The following is a 22,698-nucleotide window of genomic DNA, read 5'->3' on the forward strand; positions in this document are numbered from 1 at the left end:
TGACTAGAGCCTTGTACAGTTTTAGCAAGAGTTCCCTTTGTTTTACTCCGTTCCTTTTTAAATAAAAGCCAACATTCTATTTGCCTTTCCATTACCTGCTATCCTGCTTGTTATCACCTCAAGAATCCTAATACATTTGTCAGGCAAGATTTCCCCTCAATGAAGCTATGCTGACTCTTCATCTATTTATCGTTATATATGTGTGTATATTAAAATGCTGTGCTATTACATCCACTTTCCCAATGACATATGTTAACTGGTCTCCAGTTACCTCTTTTCCTTCCTGTTTTGAGTAGAAGTGTTGCATTGGCAGTGTTTCAATCACCATGCACTTTTCCAGAATCTAAGAATTATTAGAATAGTACTATCAATGCATCCACTATCTCTGCAACTGCTTCCTTTAAAATCCTGGGATGCATCCCATCAGGTCTCCACGTGTATTAACCTTAAGCCCCATTAGTTTCCCAGTACCTTTTCTTATTTACTTCCTCCCCCTACCACACAACTCCCTCTTTTGACTCTTGGTTACATAGGACATACAACTGTTCAACACAGGAACGGGCCCTTCGGCTCAAACATAATGCCTTGTGCCAAACATAATGCCAAATAAAACGAACCCCTTCTGCCTGCCCTTGGTCTACATCCCTCCAGTCCTTGCATATTCATATGCTTATCTAAAAGTCCCTTAAATACCGTTATTGTATCTGCCTCAACCACAACCCCTGGCAGGGTATTCCAGACCCATGCCACTCTCTCTGTAAAAAAACTTGCCCCTCATATCTCCTTTGAACTTTCCCTCTCTCACCTTAAATGCATGCGCCCTATTAATAGATATTTCAACTTTGAGAAAAAGATTCTGACCACCAACTCTATTTATGCATCCCATAATTTTATACACTTCTATCAAGTCCGCCCTCAGCCTCCGCCACTTCGGGTAAACAACCCGAGTTTTTCTAGCCTCTCCTTATAGCTTGTACCCTCTACTCCCGCCAACTTCCTGGTAAACCTCTTCTGCACCTTCTCCAAATCCTCCACAACCTTCCTGTAATGTGGTGACCAGAATTGACCACAATACTATAACTCTCACAACACCAGGTTATAGTCCAACAGGTTTAATTAGAAGCACACTAGCTTTCGGAGCGACGCTCCTTCATCAGGTGATAGTGGAGGGCTACACAGAAATTGTAACAAAAATTTACAGTGTGATGTAACTGAAATTATACATTGAAAAATTGATTGTCTGTTAAGCCTTTCATCTGTTAGAATACAGTGATAGTTTCACTTCTTTCATGTGGGCGGCACGGTGGCACAGTGGTTAGCACTGCTGCCTCACAGCGCCAGAGACCTGGGTTCAATTCCCGCCTCAGGCGACTGACTGTGTGGAGTTTGCACGTTCTCCCAGTGTCTGCGTGGGTTTCCTCCGGGTGCTCCGGTTTCCTCCCACAGTCCAAAGATGTGCAGGTCAGGTGAATTGGCCATGCTAAATTGCCCATAGTGTTAGGTAAGGGGTGGATGTAGGGGTATGGGTGGGTTGCGCTTCGGCGGGGCGGTGTGGACTTGTTGGGCCGAAGGGCCTGTTTCCACACTGTAAGTAATCTAATCTAGCCTAATGTGTAAATCACAAAACCTTCTTGTAAAGTACAATGTCACTCTGCAAGTATAAATTCACCCCACAAAATATATGTGTGCATGTGGGTCTTTGTCTGTTTGTGTGTGTGTGTCTGGGGTGGGGGTTGTGAGTGTGAGAAAGTGTGTGTGTGTGTGTGTGTGTAGTGAGTGCAGAGTGTCTTAAGACTGTGAGGGGGTGCATGTGTGAGTGTGGGAGTGTGTGTGTCTATAAGGGCGTGTGTGGGTGTCTGTGTGCGCATCTGTGTGTGTCTGTGTATATGTGAGAGTGTGTGTGTGTAGAAATATCTGTGTGTGTGAGTAGTGCAATATGACATGAACCCAAGGTCCTGGTTGAGGCCATCCCTATGGGTACCGAACTTAGCTATCAGCCTCTGCTCGGCCACATTTCTCTGCTGCCTGTCCCGAAGCCCGCCTTGGAGGATGGTCACCCGAAGGTCCAGTTGGGGAACACTTCAGTAGTCCAGGACATTCAGCCTCGGACCTTCGGGTGACCATCCTCCAAGGCGGGCTTCGGGACAGGCAGCAGAGAAATGTGGCCGAGCAGAGGCTGATAGCTAAGTTCGGTACCCATAGGGATGGCCTCAACCAGGACCTTGGGTTCATGTCACATTACAGGTGACCACCATTGCACTACACACACACACAGACACACACACACAGATATTCCTACACACACTCTCACATACACACGGACACAGGTACACACAGATGCGCACACAGACACCCACACACACCCTTATAGACACACACACTCCCACACTCACACATGCACCCCCTCACAGACTTAAGACACTCTGCACTCACTACACACACACACACACTTTCTCACGCTCACAACCCCCACCCCAGACAGACAGACAGACACACACACACACACACACACACACACACACAAACAGACAAAGACCCACATGCACATATATTTTGTGGGGTGAATTTGTACTTGCAGAGTTACATTGTACTTTGCTCAAAAACTGCATGCATTCATGTAGAACTCTGAGCTCAAAAATAGCATGAATTTATGTAAAACTCTGTTATCTCACTTTTTAGATTAGAATCAATTTAAACATCATGGCATAGACAGAGAAAACAGGGGGCCAACACCTTCAACATATAGTCTCGCTATCACCATTGTTAACAGCTAACCCGAGAATGCAACTTTAAAAGAAGGTTTTGTGATTTACACTTGAAAGAAGTGAAACTATCACTGTATTCTAACAGATGAAAGGCTTAATAGACAATCAATTTTTCAATGTATAATTTCAGTTACATCACACTGTAAATTTTTGCTATAAATTCTGTGTTACGATTGAGCCCTCCACTATCACCTGATGAAGGAGCGTCGCTCCGAAAGCTAGTGTGCTTCCAATTAAACCTGTTCGACTATAACCTGGTGTTGTGCGATTTTTAACTTTGTACACCCCAGTCCAACACCGGCATCTCCAAATCATGACCACAATACTGTAAGTGTGGCCTAACCAAAGTTTTATAAAGCTGTAATGTGACATCCTGACTCTTGTACTCAGTTCCTTGACCAATAAAGGCAAGCATGCCATACACCTTCTTTACCACCCTATCTACATATGTGGCCACTTTCAGGGAGCTGTGGACGTGAACCCCAAAATCTTTCTGCATATCAATGCTATTCAGAGTCATTCCATTAACTTTTCCTCAACACAAGATCTCCCAAAGTGCAAGACCTCACACTTATCTGGATTAAACTCCATCTGCCATTTCTTCACCTATATCCGCAACTGATCTATATCCTGCTGTATCCTTGCACAACCTTCTACAATATCCACAACTCCACCGGTCTTAGTATCATCTGCAAACTTATTAACCCATTTATATTTTCATCTTAGTCATTTATATATATATATATCCACACAAACAGCAGAGGTCCTGTATGGATGCCTGAAGAACACCACTAGTCATAGATCCCCGACCAGAAAGCACCCTTCCACCATTACCCTCTGTCTTCTATGGGGAAGCAAATTCTGAATCCACACAGCCAAGTCACCATGGATCCCATGCATCGTAATCTTCTGGATGGCTCTACCATGAGGACCTTGTTGAAAGCCTTACCCAAGTCCATGTAAACAACATCCACTGCTCTACCCTCATCGGAAACCTCGTTGTTTAATAGTTTTAGAATGTATGAGTGCCTTCTGCTATGAAGACTAATGTAAAGCATGTATTCAACTCCTCTGGCACCTCCTTGTTCCCCATTATTAATTGCCCAGCCTCCATAATGGCTATAAGAAAGTACCCATTAACCTCTATTTGCATTGTTAATTCATTTATTTTGTTCCAAGTACTTTGTACATTTAAATAAAGAGCCATTAATATTGCCATTTTACAATTTTTCCCTCTTTGACAATATTTGCTGACTATTTTTTGTTATTTCTGCACACTTTCCCTTCCTGCCCTGGTCTGGGTATCATTACCTTCTTATTTGACCTGTAATGCTGCCATATATATCCTTGTGCATTTTAAGCAGTTTTTTACCTATTCCCTTTCCAGTGACCTCACAATCTACTGCTCCCTATTTAGTCCAAAGCACCCTCTAAAGGCCTAGCCATTTGGAATAACCAAGACACTGGTCCCAGCACAGTTCAACTGATACCCATCCCAATGGAACAGCTCCCTTCCATGCCAGTGCTGGTGCCAGTGCCCATGAGCTAAAAAACATTTCACTCACGCCAATCTTTGAGCCATGCATTTAACTATCTCACTTTAATTAGCTGATTCCAGTTTGCCCATGGCTCGGATTGTAATCACTATGTTATTACCTTGGATATTATATTTTTTATTTAGCTCCTGATTGTTCATACTCTTTCTGCAGAACCCCCTTTCTGGTCCTATCAAATGCCACTAGTATCTGTCCTTCCACATCCAAGTTCCTCTCCAGCCTGGAGGAGATGTCTTTAACTCTAGCACTGGACAGGCCTCAGGACTAATGTTCAGAGCTGCAGAGAATGTTACTTATCCCCTAAATATTCTTTCCACTCCCACTATTTTCTCCTCTCACCTCAATGGCTCTCTGTACCAAGATGCTGTGATTAGTTTGCTCATCCTCCCTGCAGTCCCCACTTCCATCCACACTGCTTGCAAGCTTGTTGTAACTATTAGACAACTGCAGGGGTTGAGGATCCTTGAACACTACCCCTTGGGTTCTTGCACCTGCTTCACACACAATAACACCTTCCAATTCCTGATCACAGAGCAAACTTAAATACCTTGACTGAGGGATGTGACTGTCCTCTGGAACAAAGTATCCAAGTAACTTCCCCTTCCCTGTTGCACAATGGCAGCAGCTTGGATTACAGTTTCTCAACTCAGATCTGAAGTTCCTTGAGCTGTAAACACAGATATATGTGTCCTGCATCAACTTGGTGTCCAGTCGCTTCCACATGCTGCTGCAGGAACACATCACCTGTCTGTCATGGTATTGAATATAATTTATTTACTAATTTAGTGCTCTAGTGTCTCTGCACTTTTTAACATTCTGTTGTAAATTTTTTAAATACAATATCAATCTTGTACTTAACAACCTCTTTTTAAGAAAAAGAGGAATAATGAAGACTAGAGACATTAACGCGAATTAAAGACCTTACTCTTGCTATAAATATGAGAAATGCACACTAACCCTATTCACCAGTCAACTCTCTTCCCTGCATTTGCTTCATGCTGTGATTTGTGGTGTCACTCCATTCTTGATTTCACTTCAGACAGGTCTCTCAATATGCCATTTATCCTTTGCTGCTCCTCTTTTGCTCTTGGCACTTTATTTCTTGCATTAAATCTGACTTAAAGCACCTCTATCCCCCTGTGCACCAAATTCCCATTTTGAACCAAATTCCTAGATGTTCTCGCTCAGCCTCTGGATCACACAAGCGAAGTCTCCCTCACATTGACTGCACCACATGCTGACAAGTGGCATGCCTTTTGGCAAGTATATACTTCTTTAGGCAAGAGGACCAGAATTGCATGCAACACTCCACACTCCAGTATTCTAAACAAGACTCATTTATTCTTGTCAGCAAATCATTTTGCAAAGAAGGCTAAAGTACAATTTGCCTTCAGAATTACTTACTCATCTGCATGCTAGCTTTCTGTGACTTTTAAACAAGGATACCTAGATCCCTTTGGACATCAACACTTTTCAATCTCTCACCAAATCCAAATACAGCACATACATTGCTCACCCTTATTGTTCCTTCTAGCATCATTTTCAAAAAAGTTTCAAATTGTCAGACACGACTTCCCTTTCATAAATCCATGTTGACTCTGTCAAATCAGACAATTCCTTTCTGAGTATTCAGTAAATATCCATAATTAATTCCTTTTACTCACCTACTTTGTGACCAGGCCATGAGGTCGTGGCAGTAATTTGCTTTGTAATCATTGTGTTAAGGGTCAGGTGAAGAGTGATGGAGACAAGGAAGGCAAAGTTCCAGAAGAGGGAACGATGTTTACTATGGACAGGATTAGCTGCACATAATTTCCACATTAGCATCACTTTTAAAAGTTCTATGGTTTAAAAAATATAGTTATTTTAACTATTAGTATGATAACATTTGTGCAGTTTACATGTAAAAGTAGAAATAGATCACATTGTCTTGGGATAAAATGGGAACGGTAGTTGAACTGTCTCCTAATTTCTCCTTACTCCTCATTATCCATTTTCCAAATAGCTATCTTTTATGTGTATTTAGACATTCATTCTGTTAATGGTATTTGTCAAGAACTCAGGTCATACTGCCAAATTTATATTATGATAGGGATCAGTAACATTTTTTTTAAAAATGTAGAAGTGGGAGGTCCGAGTTGCCTACGAAGAAAATAAAGCCACAAGATCCCATAGTTTTGAACAGTAAAGTCTGTTGTTAAATATTAGAACAGTAATACAATCTGCTATATTTATAGGTTGTATGTATATAAGCGTTATTTTCTAGCTACGAGACGTAATCTGAGATAAACATATTAACAGGTAAAATGTGGATGAATGTTCTACATAGCTTGTTGAATAGCTGAGCCTGACAAGGCATACCCCACAGATTTCTCAGCAACTTTAGTTAGTGACACTGTGAGTCAGCCAATCTCTATAAAACTTGGTAAAAGATTGTAGTTAGTCATTTTTGAAATTTTATCAGTTGGTACAAATGTTATCATACTAATAGTGACAATAATTATATATTTTAAATCATAGCCTCTCCATCACAAACTCACTGTGCAACTGCACACTTTCTGTTTGTTCACTCTCTCACTCTGGACTGCATTTTCCTGGATTCTGGAAACTGCACTCCAGCAGTTTCAACTTTTCTGCAGTCAGTAAGCTTCACCAGCTTTGCATTTCGTTAGCTTGAACCATGCTCAGCTGCACAGTGCAAATACTGCCATAGGCCCCCTTCACCCTCCAGCTCAGCTGGACTGTAATATTAATGGCTCACCTTGGTCTTAGTCCTGATAGCTTCCAATACGTTTATGAAGCCTTATTCACCAACACACAGCTGCACGTACTACCCCTACAGACTTCTTCTGAATCCTTAGTGCTTAGAGCCTGCTACATCAGCACGTTTTTGAGTTGGTGCCTTTTCTTCATGCACCTATGAACCTAAATGTCTAGCAGTGGAAAGGTAGCAGAGTCGAGAGTGTGCTGCTGGGAAAACAGCAGGTCAGGCAGCATCCGAGGAACAGGAGAATCTACGTTTTGGGCATAAGCCCTTCAGGAATGAAGCTTGTGAGCCAAGGGGGCTGAGAGATAAATGGGAGGGGGGGGGGGGGGGTGGTGGGCTGGGGGGCAAGGTAGTTGATAGTGCGATAGGTAGATGAAGGTGGGGGTAATGGTGATAGGTTGGAGAAGGCTTACACCCAAAACGTTGATTCTCCTGCTCCTCGGATGCAGCCTGACCTGCTGTTTTCCCAGCAGCACACTCTCGACTCTGATACGCCAGCATCTGCAGTCCTCACTTTCTCCTAGTGGAAAGGTAGCAACCTTCTCTTCTGTCTGCCTCTGTACAATTCCGTAAAATGGACTTATCAGTAATCTTTGAACAATTCTAAATGACATATGAAAAGCTCGCAACAAACTCACCCTTCTATCTAGCAATGATCGAATTTAGCATCTCAATGGTGAAATGTAGCAACTCCTTGGAATTGTATGTCCCCAGTATGTTACTGTTGGAGCGATTTCCCCTGATAGGGAAAGAAAACTCAGGAGACAAGCAGAACTCAGTCAAGTGGAAGTTTATTCACGCAGAAACCAGTTAAAGCAGGACAAAGGCCAAAGGATCTTCCCTGAATCTGGCCTCGACATACAAACAGTTATATGCTTCACCTTTAGCTCAGCTCAGAAGATAGATCAATGACACACGCTAAATGGCAGTATTTTTATACATTTCTGTTTTACAATGAACATATATAACATGGTTACAGCCCTTCCCTTCTAATCCATGCACCCAATCTGGTTAAACACCTAATCAATGATGAGCCTCCCTATGGCCAGCCTCAGGGTCCCATGACCTCATGGTGTTTACCAGGCACTTTAATCTGTAGTCCTTGGGATCCTTCTATGCATCCTATTCATTCGCATTCCAAAGTCATTGGCTGTACTCCCTCAGATCTTTCAGGCTGGCTTATCTCTTAAGGACAGCTTGAATGCTATTATTCACTGTATTGCATTCAATTACTCCCCTTACATTTCCCATTGTCTTAATTATGTATATAAAAATACACAAGACAGTTAATTGTAACGAATTGCTCTAAGATTTGTAATATTGATTTCTGTTCTTAAGTTAAGGCTAGGTTTAGCTATTTCTATTCTTAGTACTTTGTGATTAATTACTGTGAACAACCTATTTTGTCCAGGACAAATGAGGGTACTTCCTAAAGCTAATTAACTTTCACATGTAGGCATAAATGTTTTAGTTATATATATCTATATTTATGTTAGAGAACCTCTAACTAAAAACTATTGCTTAATATTGTAGAGTAATTAAGAAACAACTGTTTACTACAAAATAGCTAGATGTTGTTCTGGTAGCTAATTAGGGAGTTAGTATGCTATATCTTGCATCTGGTGTTTACCCATTTAGTGGCATAATCATTCATTCATTCGTGAGCTGAGAATATTTGCTTGTTTGTCTTGTGTGCATGTTCTTATCATAACTGTCAAGGATGGTTGCTGCTCAAGACCCCCTTTACTGGCTTTGGAATAGTTTTAATCAAAGGTATCATTGTTTTCTTTACTTAAAGGCTGGGACAAGCTGTTAGCCTCATTTATCTCCTTTCAGCCATCTTGTGCTTTAATGTTATGCTGGATTATCTTTTTTGTCGGTCATTTTGTGTGAGCAGGCATGGGCCATTTTGTTATAAGCAGGTACAGCTCACCCCAACAACTACAATTCACAGATTGCTACATCGATCAAAGGAATGCAAAATAAAAGGAATGAATTATGCATTTTAGAAATGCAAGTTGTTTATCCATCAATATGAAAAATAAACATTATTTGGTCATTATTATACTGTTGATTCGAGAAGCTTTCTGTGTATAAATTGGTTACTATGTTCCTTCATGATACCGACTGATGGTACTATTGAACAAGTCAGACCCACTGGCTTGTTCGATCATATGTTAATTTTTATATAGTTGATTAAAGCGGTGGCCTGGCACTGAAATATATTCACAAAAGGCTGCAGATTTTTTTTTAACAACAGGTATTGTTACATAAAACAATAAATAGACAAAGTTAGAAGTTCTTAACGCAAACCTAAAAACTAAGTTTCAAATTGTTCCCCAACATCATTTGATGCAGAGTATCAATGTGGAAGAAATATCATTCTTCTCACATCTTTTTAAGTCTCCTTACTGAACTGACATGATGCAGTGTATTTTTCTTGAAATTACAGATCCAATTTTATGGTTTCTTTCCAACCCTGTTGGTATGAATCTTTGACAATTCTGATGATCTGAACTTTCCTGGCTCTAATTACTTGAAATTCTTCTGATGTAGTGACTGGCTTCCTTAAATTAAACTGGAAGTAAACATTATTTCCCACTCTAAGATCAATATTCTTTCTTCTGAACTGAAATCAAAGCAAAATAAATTGCCTTAATGTGTTAACAATGCCTGCTTTGAGTCCAACCATAAGCCATAGGAGCAGAAGTAGCCCTTTAAGCCAATCAAATCTGCTCAACCATTCCACAAGATCACAGCTGATTTGATAGTCTTCAAATTCATCTTTCTTTTCTCTATGACACTTGACTCTCTTACTGATTAAATATCTGTCTGTCTCAGCCTTGGAAATAATTATTGACCCAGTCCTCTGGGATAAAGCGTTCCACAGAAAATGTTCCTCGTCATCTCTGTCTTAAATGGGCAGCTCCTTACTCTTAAGATTCTGCCCTCTGATCCTGGAATCTCACACGAGGGGAAATAGCTTCTCTGCATCTACCCTGTCAAGTCCCTAAGAATCTTGTATGTTTTTATAAGGTTCCAAATCATTCTTCTAAATGCAGTGCAGGACTAATCTACTCAAACTTTCCTCTTAAGACAGTCTTTCCACATGCATGGTCAACTTCTTTGGACTGCCTGCAGTTGTATGATATCTTCCCTTACATATTGGGTCCAAAACTGTTCACAGTATTAAAGCTGTGATCTAACTAGTACCTTGTAAAGTTTTAACAAAATCTCCTTACTCTGTTACTCCATTCCCTTTGAAATAAAAGCCAACATTCCAATTCCCTTTGCTATCACCTCCTGAACTAAGATTCTCCCTTTTTTGTGGTTCATGGACAAAGACTGCTAGTTCCCTATGTTCTTAGCTTTCTGTAGTTCTTCTCTAATTTAATAATAGTCACCTCCTCTATTCTTCCTGCCAAAGTACACAGCATTACATTTTCCCACATCATATTGCATTTGTCAAATTTTTGTCTACTCACTAACCTGTCTGTATCCCTGTGTAGAATTTTTGAATCATCCTTATTATTTGTTTTCCCCCCAATTTTTGTGTTATCTGCAAACTTGGCTATTGTACATGCACTTTCTTTATCCAAGTTATTCATATATATTACAAACAAGTGTGTCCCCAACATTTACCCCTGTTGAATTCCACAAGAATACAGGTTGCCATTCTGAAAATAGCCCCCTTTTTCCAACCCTCTGTCTTCTATTAGTTATGATGTGGAAGTGCCGGTGTTGGGCTGGGGTGGACAAAGTTAAAAGTCATACAACACCAGGTTATAGTCCAACATGTTTATTTGGAAGTACAAGCCTTTGGAACGTTGCTCCTTCAAGATGTAGTTAGTGAAGTAGGATCATATGATACAGAATTTATAGCAAAAGATCATAGTGTCATACAACTGATCTGATATATTGAACAAACCTAGATTGATGTTAAGTCTTTCATTTTTTAGAGTGGGTTGCAGGTTTCAATTCATTAATATGTTAACCTGGTGTTATGTGATTTCTAGTTAGACAGCATGTCTCAGTTAGACAGTCCTCTACCCATGCTAACAGACGACATCCAATAATATGGACTTTTGCTAAGTAATCTAATGTATGGTGCCTTATCAAACACCTTCTGAAACTCCAACTGCATTCGATCCACTGCTTCCCCTTATCTATCCTGCTTGTTACCTTCACAAAGTTTTGCAGTAAATTTATCAGGAATGATTGCCCCTTCATGAAATCATACTGACTCTGTTTGATCACATTATCTATTTCTAGAATGTTCTACCATTCCATCTCTTACAGGGTCTGACATATTCCCAGTAACAAGCATTAAGCTAAGAGACATATAGTTAACTTTTTTATGTTCCCTTTCCATTTTAAGAAAAGGTGTTATGTTGGCAATTCTCTCATCCTCTGGTTATTTTAAGTCATACAGTCACAGAGATGTACAGCACGGTAAAAGGCCCTTTGGTCCAACTCATCCATGCCCACCAGATATCCTAAATTAATCTAGTTCCATTTACCAGCATTTGGCATGTATCTCTCATATTCATATACTCCTCAAGATGCCTTTTGAATGTTGTAATTGTCCCAGCCTCCACCACTTCCTCTGGCAGCTCATTCCATACACACACCACCCACTGCGTAGAAATGTTGCCCCTTAGGTCGCTTTTAAATCTTTCCCCTCTCACCTTAAACCTATGCCTTCTAGTTTTGGACTCCCCTGTTCCCGGAAAAAGATCTTGGCTATTTACCCAATTCATACTCTTCATGATTTTATAAACATGTATCAGGTAACCCCTCAGCCTTTGATGCTCCAGGGAATATAGCCTCAGCCTACCCAACCTCTCACTTTGGCTCAAACCTTCAAACATCCTTGTAAATCTTTTCTAATCTCTTTCAAGTTTCACAGCATTCTTCCTATAGCAAGGAGACCAGAATTGAATGCATATTCCAAAGGTTGCCTAACCAATATCCTGTACAGCCACAATATGAATGGCCAACTCCAATATTCAATGCACTGGCCAATAAAGGCAAGCGTACCAAATACTGTCTTCACTTTCCTATCCACCTGCAACTCTACTTTCAATGAACTGTGAAACTGCACTCCAAGGTTCAGCAGCACTCCACAATACCTTACTATTAAGAGGCCCTGATTTGCCTTTCCAAAATGCAGCATCTCACATTTATCTAAATTAAACTTCATCTGCCATTCCTCAGCTCATTGGCCCATCTGATCAAAATTCCATTGTACTCTGAGGTAACCGTTTTTTGCTGTCCACTACCCTTTCAATTTTGATGTAATCTATAAACTTACTAACCGTACCTCCTATGTTCACATCCATATCATTTATATAAATGATGAAAAGCAATGGACTCAACACCAATCCTTGTGGCACTGGTCACAGAGGTCCAGTTTGGAAAGCAACCTCCACCACAACCATCTGTCTTCTGCCTTTAAGCCAGTTAAAATAGTTAGTTCTCCCTGTATTTCATGTGATCTAAAGTTGCTAACCAGTCTACCATGAGGAACCTTGTTCAATGCCTTACTGAAGCCCATATAAATCATGTCCACCGCTATGCCCTCCTCAATCCTCTTCGTTACTTCTTCAATATGGACATGAACCTGTCACTATTATTTCCCCATGTTGTCTATCTTCCATGTCTTTCTCCACAGTAAACACTGATGCAAAATACTCATTTAGTTTATCTCCCATCTCCTGCGGTTCCACACATAGACAGCCTTGCTGATCTTTAAGGGGGCCCTAATCTCTCACTAGTTACCCTTTTGTCCTTAAAGTATTTATAAAATCCCTTTGGATTCTCCTTAAGCCTATTTGCCAAAGCTATCTCCTATCACCTTTTTGCCCTCCTGAATTTCCTCTTAAGTGTACTCCTACAACTTTTGTACTCTTCTAAGGATTTACTTGCTCTCTGCTGTCTATACCTGACATACGCTTACATCTTTTTATTGACCAAAGCCTCAATTTCCCTTGTCATCCAGCATTCCCAACACCAATCAGCCTTGCCTTTCACCCTAACAGGAACATACTATCTCTAGACTCCCATTATCTCATTTTGGAAGGTAATTTTCCAGCCGCTCCTTTAACTGCGAATATCTAGCCCAATCAACTTTTGAAAGTTCTTGCTTAATACCCTCAAAACTGGAATTTGTCCAAATTTGAGCTTTATCTTTTAGATCCGGTCTATTCTTTTCCATTACTATTTTAAAACTGATAGAATTATGGTCGCTGGCCCCAAAGTGCTCCCCCACTGACATCTCAGTCACCAGTCCTGCCTTATTTCCCAAAAATAGGTCAAGTTTTGCTCCTTCTCCAGTAGGTAGTTACATATACTGAATCAGAAAATTTTCCTTGTACACACTTAATAAATTCCTCTCCATCCAAGCCCTTAACACTATAGCAGTCCCAGTCTATGTTTGGAAAGTTAAAATCCCCAACATGACCATCCTATTATTCTTACAGATAACTGAAATGTCCTGACAAATTTGTTTCTCAGTTTTCCGTGGATTATTAGGGAGGTCTATAGGACAAGCACAAGAAACGTATTTCTCAGTTCCACCCAAATAACTTCACTGGACGTTACCTAAGGAATCCTGGATGATTATTACCAGTGAATCCACTATCTCCTTAACTACTTCACAGAATAATAGAATCAATCACTTTGTTTAATATCTTAGGAGTATTCCATCAGGTCCAGGGGATTTATTGGTCTTTTAGCCCATTACTTTCCCTAGTACATCTTCTCTCATGATGGTTACAGTATTTATTTCCTTTTGCCACTTGATTATGTAGTAACTTTGGGATGGTATTAATGTCTGCCACTGTGAAGACTGATGCAAAGTATTTACTCAACTCCTCTGTCCTTTCCTAGTTCCTCATTAATATTTCCCCAGCCTTGTTCTCTCAGATGCCTATGTTCACTTTGCCTTCGCTCTTCCTTTTTATATATTTAAAGAAGCTCTTGCTGTCCATCTTTATATTATTTGTAAATTTACCATCAAAGTTTACTCTTTCTTTTATTTTTATTGGTCACCTTTTGTTGGTTTCTACACTTTTCTACACCTCTGTCTTTCTAACATCTTCTCCATTATTACCACAGGTGTCTGCTAGGCACATGACTAAAGCCATATCTTCCTGGAGCTGATATTTCAGTCACTGTTCAAATTGACTTCCTGAACTTTTAAGCAGAAAACTTTCACAGAATTGACTCAAATCTATTCACTTCGTTTTAAAAACTCAAGCCCCCTCTTCCGCCCCCACCCCCTCAAAAAAATCCCCCTTTTGTCTCAGAATGCTATATTCCAACAGCACAACTTAATTTATGCTTCATTGGCTGTAAAGTACTTTAAGACATTTGGTATAAAGCACTATATAAATGCCGATTTTCTTTATGAAGAATATACAAAGGATTGATTCATGACTCAGTTCAGAGCTTCGACTGTGATCTTGTATTTGGTCTCTGTCCTGTAGTAATGGCTATGACTGAAGTTGAGAGAGATTGTTAATATTTATGTATCACATTAGAGTTTGAATTAATAGAAGTGCAGTAATTAGAACAAATAATGTTTATGTTATGGACTTTAGCAGCAGTGTAAATTTAAAATGACTCTGATTCCTTAACTAGAACATTGCTGATTAGTAAAATAAAAGTATATAGAGTTCTTTATTGTCTTTGTAAGTCTAAAATATTCAGAATATGTTTTATTTTGTTTAGGTTGAAGAAGCTGGGCTTGTTAGTCATCCTCCTTGGAAACTTAAAGTTATTCAGCTGTTTGAGACACAGAGGGTTAGGCATGGTATGATGACTCTTGGACCCAGTGGAGCTGGTAAAACCACTTGTATTCATACATTGATGAAAGCCATGACAGGTGAGGTGGAAAGGAATCAAGAGTTCATTATGTCTTTCAGTCACTCTTATCTCTGTATAGAATTTGTTTAAATTGGAGCATTGAATGTATCGGAAATACGGGGCTTAAAATTTTGACTGTAGTTGATAAGACTTGAATCCTCAAGTGTCCTCAGACCAAATTTAAGATGAGGGACAGAATTTGAGGCTGATTGATGGATTGAGAAAATAATTTAGGGGTAGGGATTGTTGAATGATATGGAAACACAGTGTAAAGACTTCAGATTTGATATCAAAGTGTCCAGTTATCCTTGAGTCAGAGAAACAATGTGATGGCAGTGCTGCTAGCAAGTGGCTGGAAGATAATTTCAATAATTTTGCATGCAATTGAAAATGCAGTAGGTGGAAAGATAACAGGTTGGAGCATATGGAGCATATATGGAGCATATGTGGGCGGCACGGTGGCACAGTGGTTAGCACTGCTGCCTCACAGCGCCAGAGACCCGGGTTCAATTCCCACCTCAGGCGACTCTCCCCGTGTCTGCGTGGGTTTCCTCCGGGTGCTCCGGTTAGGTGAATTGACCATGCTAAATTGCCTGTAGTGTTAGGTGAAGGGGTAAATGTAGGAGAATGGGTCTGGGTGGGTTGTGGGTCGGTGTGGACTTGTTGGACCAAAGGGCCTGTTTACACACTGTAAGTAATCTAATCTAATATGTTGTGACTTGGTGATCTTGGAAGAGGGGATATGAGCCTGGGTAGTCAAGGGTGAGGTGGAAATTAGGATTAACTGTGAAGTTGATGTACAGCTGAAAGCAAGACAAGAATCACTGAAAGGAAGATGAAATTAGATTAGATTCCCTACAATGTGGAAACAGGCCCAAAAAATTCACACCGACCCTCCAAAGAGTAACCCACCCAGACCTAGTTCCCTCTGACTAATGCGATGGACAATTTTAGCACGGCCATTTCACCTGACCTGTGGACTGTGGGAGGAAACCAGAGGAAATCCATGTAGTGCAAACTCCACACAGACAGTCACCCAAGGTGGGAATTGAGCCTGGGACCCTGGTGCTATGAGGTAGCAGTGCTAACTACTGAGCTACAGTGCCACCACTGGTGACATGAAGAATCTACATAGAACCAGGATGAACTCATTCAAGAGAGGGCTGAGCACCATTCATTCACAAGTGCAATTTTTTTTTGAAGACGAAGTCACTTTTGGAGGATGGACCCCTGTTAAGATTGCTAAAGTGTGGAACAGATTACAGATGCACTTGCTTGCACCTCCAGCAAAAAAAAAGTCTGCCTTCAACAAGGAGAACATGTGGAAACAGATAATTATAGCCACGCGGAATAATTTGAGAGGTTGGGTTGGTCATCTTTGGAAAGGAAGAATCTGAGAAGAGATTTGGTTGATGTTTATGAGAGGCTGAGATACAGTGTGTGTGACAAACAATTTTTTAGAAGAGAAGATAGTAAGTAGAATGCCTGGATTTGAGGCAGAAGTTGAGAAAAATTTTATCCAGAAGAGTGGTATATTCAGTGTGGAAAGTGTGATGGAGGCAGAAATCCCTATAATGTTTAAAAAGTGTATTTGAAACTAATAATGTACAGGATTACAGACCAGGAGCTGGTAAGTGTGATCAGGACGGATATCTATTTCTCATCCAGCACAGACATCCTGGCCCATTTTCTACTTTTGTCTGTGTTTTTCTTTAAGAAATTGGGATAGGGGCCAGAGATGGACAATAGTTTCAGGCATGAATAATGCATACAGAGTGGGTGGGAAACAGGAGGAGAAGGAAACCAAAGGCTCTCATTGTATCCTTCTCAAACTTTGTCATAAATTATTCTTTGACAAGCCACTTATAGAATCAGAAGGAGGAATTAAATGTTAAAATTAAATTGTAATCCATTAAAATTTTAGTTGCATTACATTTAGGATTCTGATAATAGTGTGTGAGATTTTATTTGTAATGAATGCAAGTTTTGTGACTGATGTGTGCTTGTAGAATTCAAGTACAGAGAGTGCTGAATATGACTTTCCTTCCATTAAAATCAATGATTGGGAAATTGACCAAACAACAGGACTACAATACCTGTATTCTGGATATATACTTCTGTTGCCTGAAGTTCTTCTTGTAAGTTCTCCCCTGAATGAAAATACGCCAATAAGTGACAAAATGCAAAGCAGTTTCTGGATTTGTAATATTATCTCCATTATGTTTTATTTTCGCAGACTGTGGTGAACCACACCGTGAGATGAGAATGAATCCGAAAGCAATTACTGCCCCTCAGATGTTTGGCCGACTTGATGTAGCCACAAATGACTGGACAGATGGCATTTTTTCAGCTCTGTGGAGAAAAACTCTCAGAGCAAAGAAGGGTAAGTAAGCAATCATCTAACAACAATATGATGCAGAATGACCACTGTAGTACCAAACTGTACCACAATCATTCAACCATTTTGCGAAACAGTGAAACTACTTGGCTCTTGTCTGAACATAACAGAACAGTACAGCACAATACAGACCCTTTAGCCCTCAATGTTGTGCCAGCCTTTTATCTTATTCTAAAATCAGACTGACCTACATACTCTTCATTGTACTATCTTCCATGTGCCTATCCAAGAGTCGCTTAAATGCAGGTCAAAAGTGTGGTGCTGATAACGCACAGCCAGTCAGGCAGCATCTGAGGAGCAGGAGAGTCGATGTTTCGAGCATGAGCTCTTCGTCAGGCTGTGCTTTTCTAGCATCACACTTTTTGACTCTGATCTCCAGCAGCTGCAGTCCTCACTTTCTCCTAGTTACTCAAAAGTCCCGAATGTATCTGACTCTGCTACCACTGCTGGCAGTGCATTCCACATACACACCACTCTCTGTGTAAAGAAACTACCTCTGACATCTCCCCTAAACCTTCCTCAAATTACCTAGAAATTATGACATTTCTGCTATGGGTAAAACTGTATGGCTACCCACTCTATCAATGCCTCACAACATTTTGTAAACCTCTATCAAGTCACCTCTCATCCCTCTTCATTCCATTGTGAAAAGTCCTAGCTCCTTCAATCTTTCTTCATAAGACATACCGTCCAGTCCAGGCAGCACCCTGGTAAATCTCCTCTGCACCCTAACTAAGACTTCCACATCTTTCCTATAATGAGGCGACCAAAACTGAACACAATATTCCAAGTGTGGTCTAACCAGGGTTCTATAGAGCTGCAGCATAACCTCGCGGCTCTTAAACTCAATCCCCCTGCTAATGAAAGCTAACACACCATATGCCTTCTTAACAACCCGAACAATTTGGGTGGCAGTTTTGAGGGATCTATAGACATGGGACCCCAAGATCCTTCTGCTCCTCTACAGTACCAAGAATCGTGCCTTTAGCCTTGTAATCTGTATTCAGTTTCAACCTTCCAAAATGAATGACTTCACACTTTCCAGGTTGAACTCCATCTGTCACTTATCAGTCCACTTCTGCATTCCGTCAATGTCCCGTTGCAGCCTACAACAGTCCTCCAGACTATCCACAACTCCACCAACCTTCGTGTCTTTAGCAAGCTTACTAATCCACCCTTCCACTTCCTCATCCAAGTCATTTATAAAAATCACAAAGAGTAGAGGTCCCAGAACAGATTCCTGTGGAACATCAATGGTCACCGAGTTCCAGGCTGAATAATTTCCAATACTGTCATCCTCTGTCTTCTATGGGCCAGCCAACTCTGTATCCAGACAGCCAGATTTCCATGTATCCTGTGCCTCCTTACTTTCTGAATGAGCCTACCATGGGGAACCTTATTAAACCTCTTGCTAAAATCCATGTACATCACGCGCACTGCTCTACCTTCAACGTGTTTTGTCACATTCTCAAAGAACTCAGTAAGGTTTTTGAGGCATGACCTGCCGCTCACAAAGCCATGCTGGCTTTCTCTAATTAATCTATGGTTCTCCAAGTAATCATAAATCCTGTCACTCAGAATCCTCTCCACTACTTTGCCCAAAACTGATGTAAGACTGACTGGTCTATAATTCTCAGGGTTATCCCTATTCCCTTTTTTGAACAAGGGAATAACATTTGCCCACCCTGCAATCATCTGGCACTACTCCAGTGAACAGTGAGGATGCAAAGATCATCGCTAAAGGCGTAGCAATCTCTTCCTTGCTTCCTGTAGTAATGTAGGGTATATCCCGTCTAGCCCAGGGGATTTATCTATCCTTATATTTTTCAAAATTTTCAGCACATTCTCCTTCCTAACATCAACCTGTTCAAGCATGTCAGTCTGTTTCACGCTGTCCTCAGAAATGTCAAGGTCCCTCTCAGTAGTGAATACAGAAGCAAAGTATTCATGAAGGAATCCCCTACTTCCTCCCACTCTAGGCACAAGTTCCCTCCGCTATTCCTGATCAACCCTAACCTCACTCTGCACAGGTGAAAGGTTTTTGCTTCTAACACTTGCTCCGAGAGTGGGATTTCATAAATAATTTCGACATTCTGTTGCCCGTTTGACCTACTTTGGGGTTCATTCATTTTGACCTGGACTTCCTGGCTACAGGTTCATGGAACAACCTCTGCAGCTATATCATGGATCTCTGAAGACCAACAGAAGCAGCTACAACAATACCAGCAGCATCCAGCACTAAGTAAATAGTACTAGCAGCACCAGGAACCACACTAACAATACTGACAGAAGCTCTTTATGACAGAGAGAATGGACACAGAGCTCTAGTTCAAAATGAGGCAAGACATCCTGCACAGGGCACATAGGCTTTCTTGACATGACAGAGCAACAGAGCCTCAGGGGACTGAAACCTCCATAACAGATATTTGCTGACATCTGCAGCTATGTGGAAGAAGACCTCTTTCCAAGGAGCCTAGATAGGCAGCTCTTGCCTGTGATCATCAATGTCATCACAATCTGAAATGTCTTCATCTCTAACTCCTTCAGGGATCTGTTACAGATTTCTGCAAGACTTCACAATCTACCCCCTACAAACGTATTCCTCAGGTGTCCAATACATGTTTATCAGGGCTGTCACATAACTACTTTGACCATAACGAAAACAGTCACTTGCAGTAGTAGCTGGTTGCTCCATTGTGCAGGGAGTTATTGACAGCAAACATATGGTAGTCAAAGGCTGCAGGTCATCCTGACGTAATTATTAATTGGAATGGATTCTAATTCCTGGATGTTCAGTTCTTATTTGGACAACTGAAGGTTGACACGCTGCGCGCCTGTGCAAGATAGCCTTCAAGCTGCCATGATTCTTCCAGTCTGTGACAGTGTAATCTCCCAAAGGTTTTTTCACCTTCATGCAGAATGAGTGGTGATTTTGTAAAGATGAGGTGTTAAATATCTGAGGAACCATAAGGAATTGACTACTGATGCAGAGGGAAGACACAAGAAGAGACAAGACCAAACAATTAACAAGTTTTTGGAATATTAGAGATGCAGTTTATAAACCTGAATAGATCTGGGCTTCATCAGCAAAGATCTTCAGAATAGTCTTACTCCCCTGTGTTTTACATAACGTGGCATTTTAGAGAGTGCTGGGGAGAGATTTTGAACAGGAGTCGTGAGTATTAAGTAGAACATATCGACCTTTATTCAGAGCTCCTAACCACGAAGTGTGGGAGAGCAGCCTCCAAAGCACTCTGCTAGCTGTAGTTCAAAATAATATATTTATACATTTCATGTTACATTCATTAAATGCAACATTGGTTAAGATTTAAGTTAGCTATTTTAAGCAAGAGCAAGCTGTGTTTTTTTTAAAATCCTGTCTCGTCTGCATGTCTCAATCCTTGTGGTTTATGCTGCGCTCCTTTCAATTTTATCAGAACTTCTGTTTTTTGTTGTATTTGATGGTTTTGTCTCCATGTACCAACTTGTATCTATACCCTGGACCTCCTCATGCAAATGATATTATGTTGTTATTTGGACTTGGCGTTATAGCCTCTGAACCTTATGAACTGCTGATTATCTTTCCTCAAGGTCATTAGGTTAAACTGTCTGCACTGCACTAACCATGTCCTTACCTCAGCAAATTGTTCACCTAAACTAATTATTACCTCCATACACCATACCCCATAATCTCCTACATCTGACATTACTCCCACCTTGTACCTCTCTGCCCACCTTGAGAAAGGAATGAAAATGCAGGAGAAGAATTGTGCAGCCCCCCTTCCATGATTTCCATGCTGCCTGTTTCAACGACAGTGAACAGCAGCCGATTACAAATCACAACTTTTCTCTAGAAAATGGGTCAATAAAATATTAGTTTATTGTGTTTAAAAGTCATTGATTTTACTTCCCGCTATGGGAGGAATGAAGTAAAAACAAAGGTGTGAGTTATATTGGACACAGAACCTTGTGAAATAGTTAGAGTAAAGATTGTGCGAATGACTGAATGGATAAAATCATCTGTTTATTATCAAGCTTGCAAAGTGCAAAACGTCTTTCTGTAGCAATTTAACACCAAGATAATTGGTGCTTTTTGTGTTGAGTGAGTCCGATTTTAATTGTATTTCAAGTTAAATATTTGTGTTATTATGAAATGAAGATGTTATTCATTTGTATTGGGTCCTGCCTAACTTTAAATAATACTTTAAACTTTTTCTAGGAGACTTAATAAGTAAAACATAATAATGATATAAATATTTTTTGAAAGTACAAGTGTTCACTCCTGTGATCACACCATTGTGTAAAGTAGATAAAGAACAGTGTGAATTAACTCCCATTGGAGTGACTCTGTTTGTGGGAGCAAATAGCCAAATGAATCCAAAGAAGTATCTCTGGTATACCTTAATTTGCAACACAAACTCTAAAATTTGCGAACATAAAGCAAAATACTGTGGATTCAGGAAATCTAAAATGATGAAATAGAATTAAACGCTGAAAATACTCTGTGGTTCCAGGACCGTATGTGGAGAGGGAAATGGAGTTGACATATCAGGTTAATGACCTTTCATCAGAATGATTTTGATGTTGACCGATCTGCTGAGTATGTCCAACAGTTTCTGTTTCTATCAGCAACAAATAGCTCAAATATCCAATTTACAGATTACAGATTACAGTGCTTGCAGTGTGTATTATCTACAGGAAGCACAACAGCAGTTGGCCAAGTTTTATTTGGCAGGACTTCCAAATGCTACTGCTTGCATCAGTTTGATGGAGAAGGGTAACAGTGGGAAGACCATCTGCTCTAATTCACCCCCTTGAAGTAACATATTCTGGATTGGACACGCATTACTGTTTCTTCCATGTTGTTGAATGAATTAACATTAGACAGTACTGCTTTATTATTGTTGTCTGTGCTGCAGGAGAACACATCTGGATTGTGCTGGATGGTCCTGTCGATGCCATTTGGATTGAAAATTTAAACTCCGTGCTTGATGATAACAAAACCCTTACTTTGGCAAACGGTGATCGTATTCCCATGGCTCCGAACTGTAAAATTGTGTTTGAACCACACAACATAGACAATGCCTCTCCTGCAACTGTTTCTCGAAATGGCATGGTCTTCATGAGTTCTTCAGTCTTGAATTTCAGCCCCATCCTTGAGGTATTTAAATCTTATCTTCTTTTATTTTTGTGGCCAAATAATTATCTGTTAAAGGATTAAAATGTCCTCAACCTTTTATTTAATTTAAGCTATTTTTATTATAATGTGATGTTCATTTTCCTCAATCAATACATTGTTGGAAGATTTGGAGTAATGGTGTAAGTGCAAAAATCACTCACTGG

At 40.3% G+C, this 22,698-nt stretch overlaps 1 protein-coding gene across 2 annotated transcripts in view; it reads left to right on the plus strand.

The window, feature by feature from the left end:
- The window catches only part of dnah5 (dynein, axonemal, heavy chain 5), a 352,727-nt gene that overhangs the window by 186,261 nt on the left and 143,768 nt on the right, over positions 1-22,698 (plus strand). For both annotated transcript variants that reach the window (XM_072575131.1, XM_072575132.1), the window contains 3 exons: positions 14,823-14,976; positions 17,194-17,340; positions 22,275-22,516. In XM_072575131.1, the coding sequence (XP_072431232.1) occupies positions 14,823-14,976; positions 17,194-17,340; positions 22,275-22,516 (543 nt within the window). The remainder of the gene's footprint in view (positions 1-14,822; positions 14,977-17,193; positions 17,341-22,274; positions 22,517-22,698) is intronic.

This window comes from Chiloscyllium punctatum, chromosome 8 (assembly GCF_047496795.1).
Source record: "Chiloscyllium punctatum isolate Juve2018m chromosome 8, sChiPun1.3, whole genome shotgun sequence".
Classification (NCBI taxonomy): domain Eukaryota; kingdom Metazoa; phylum Chordata; class Chondrichthyes; order Orectolobiformes; family Hemiscylliidae; genus Chiloscyllium; species Chiloscyllium punctatum.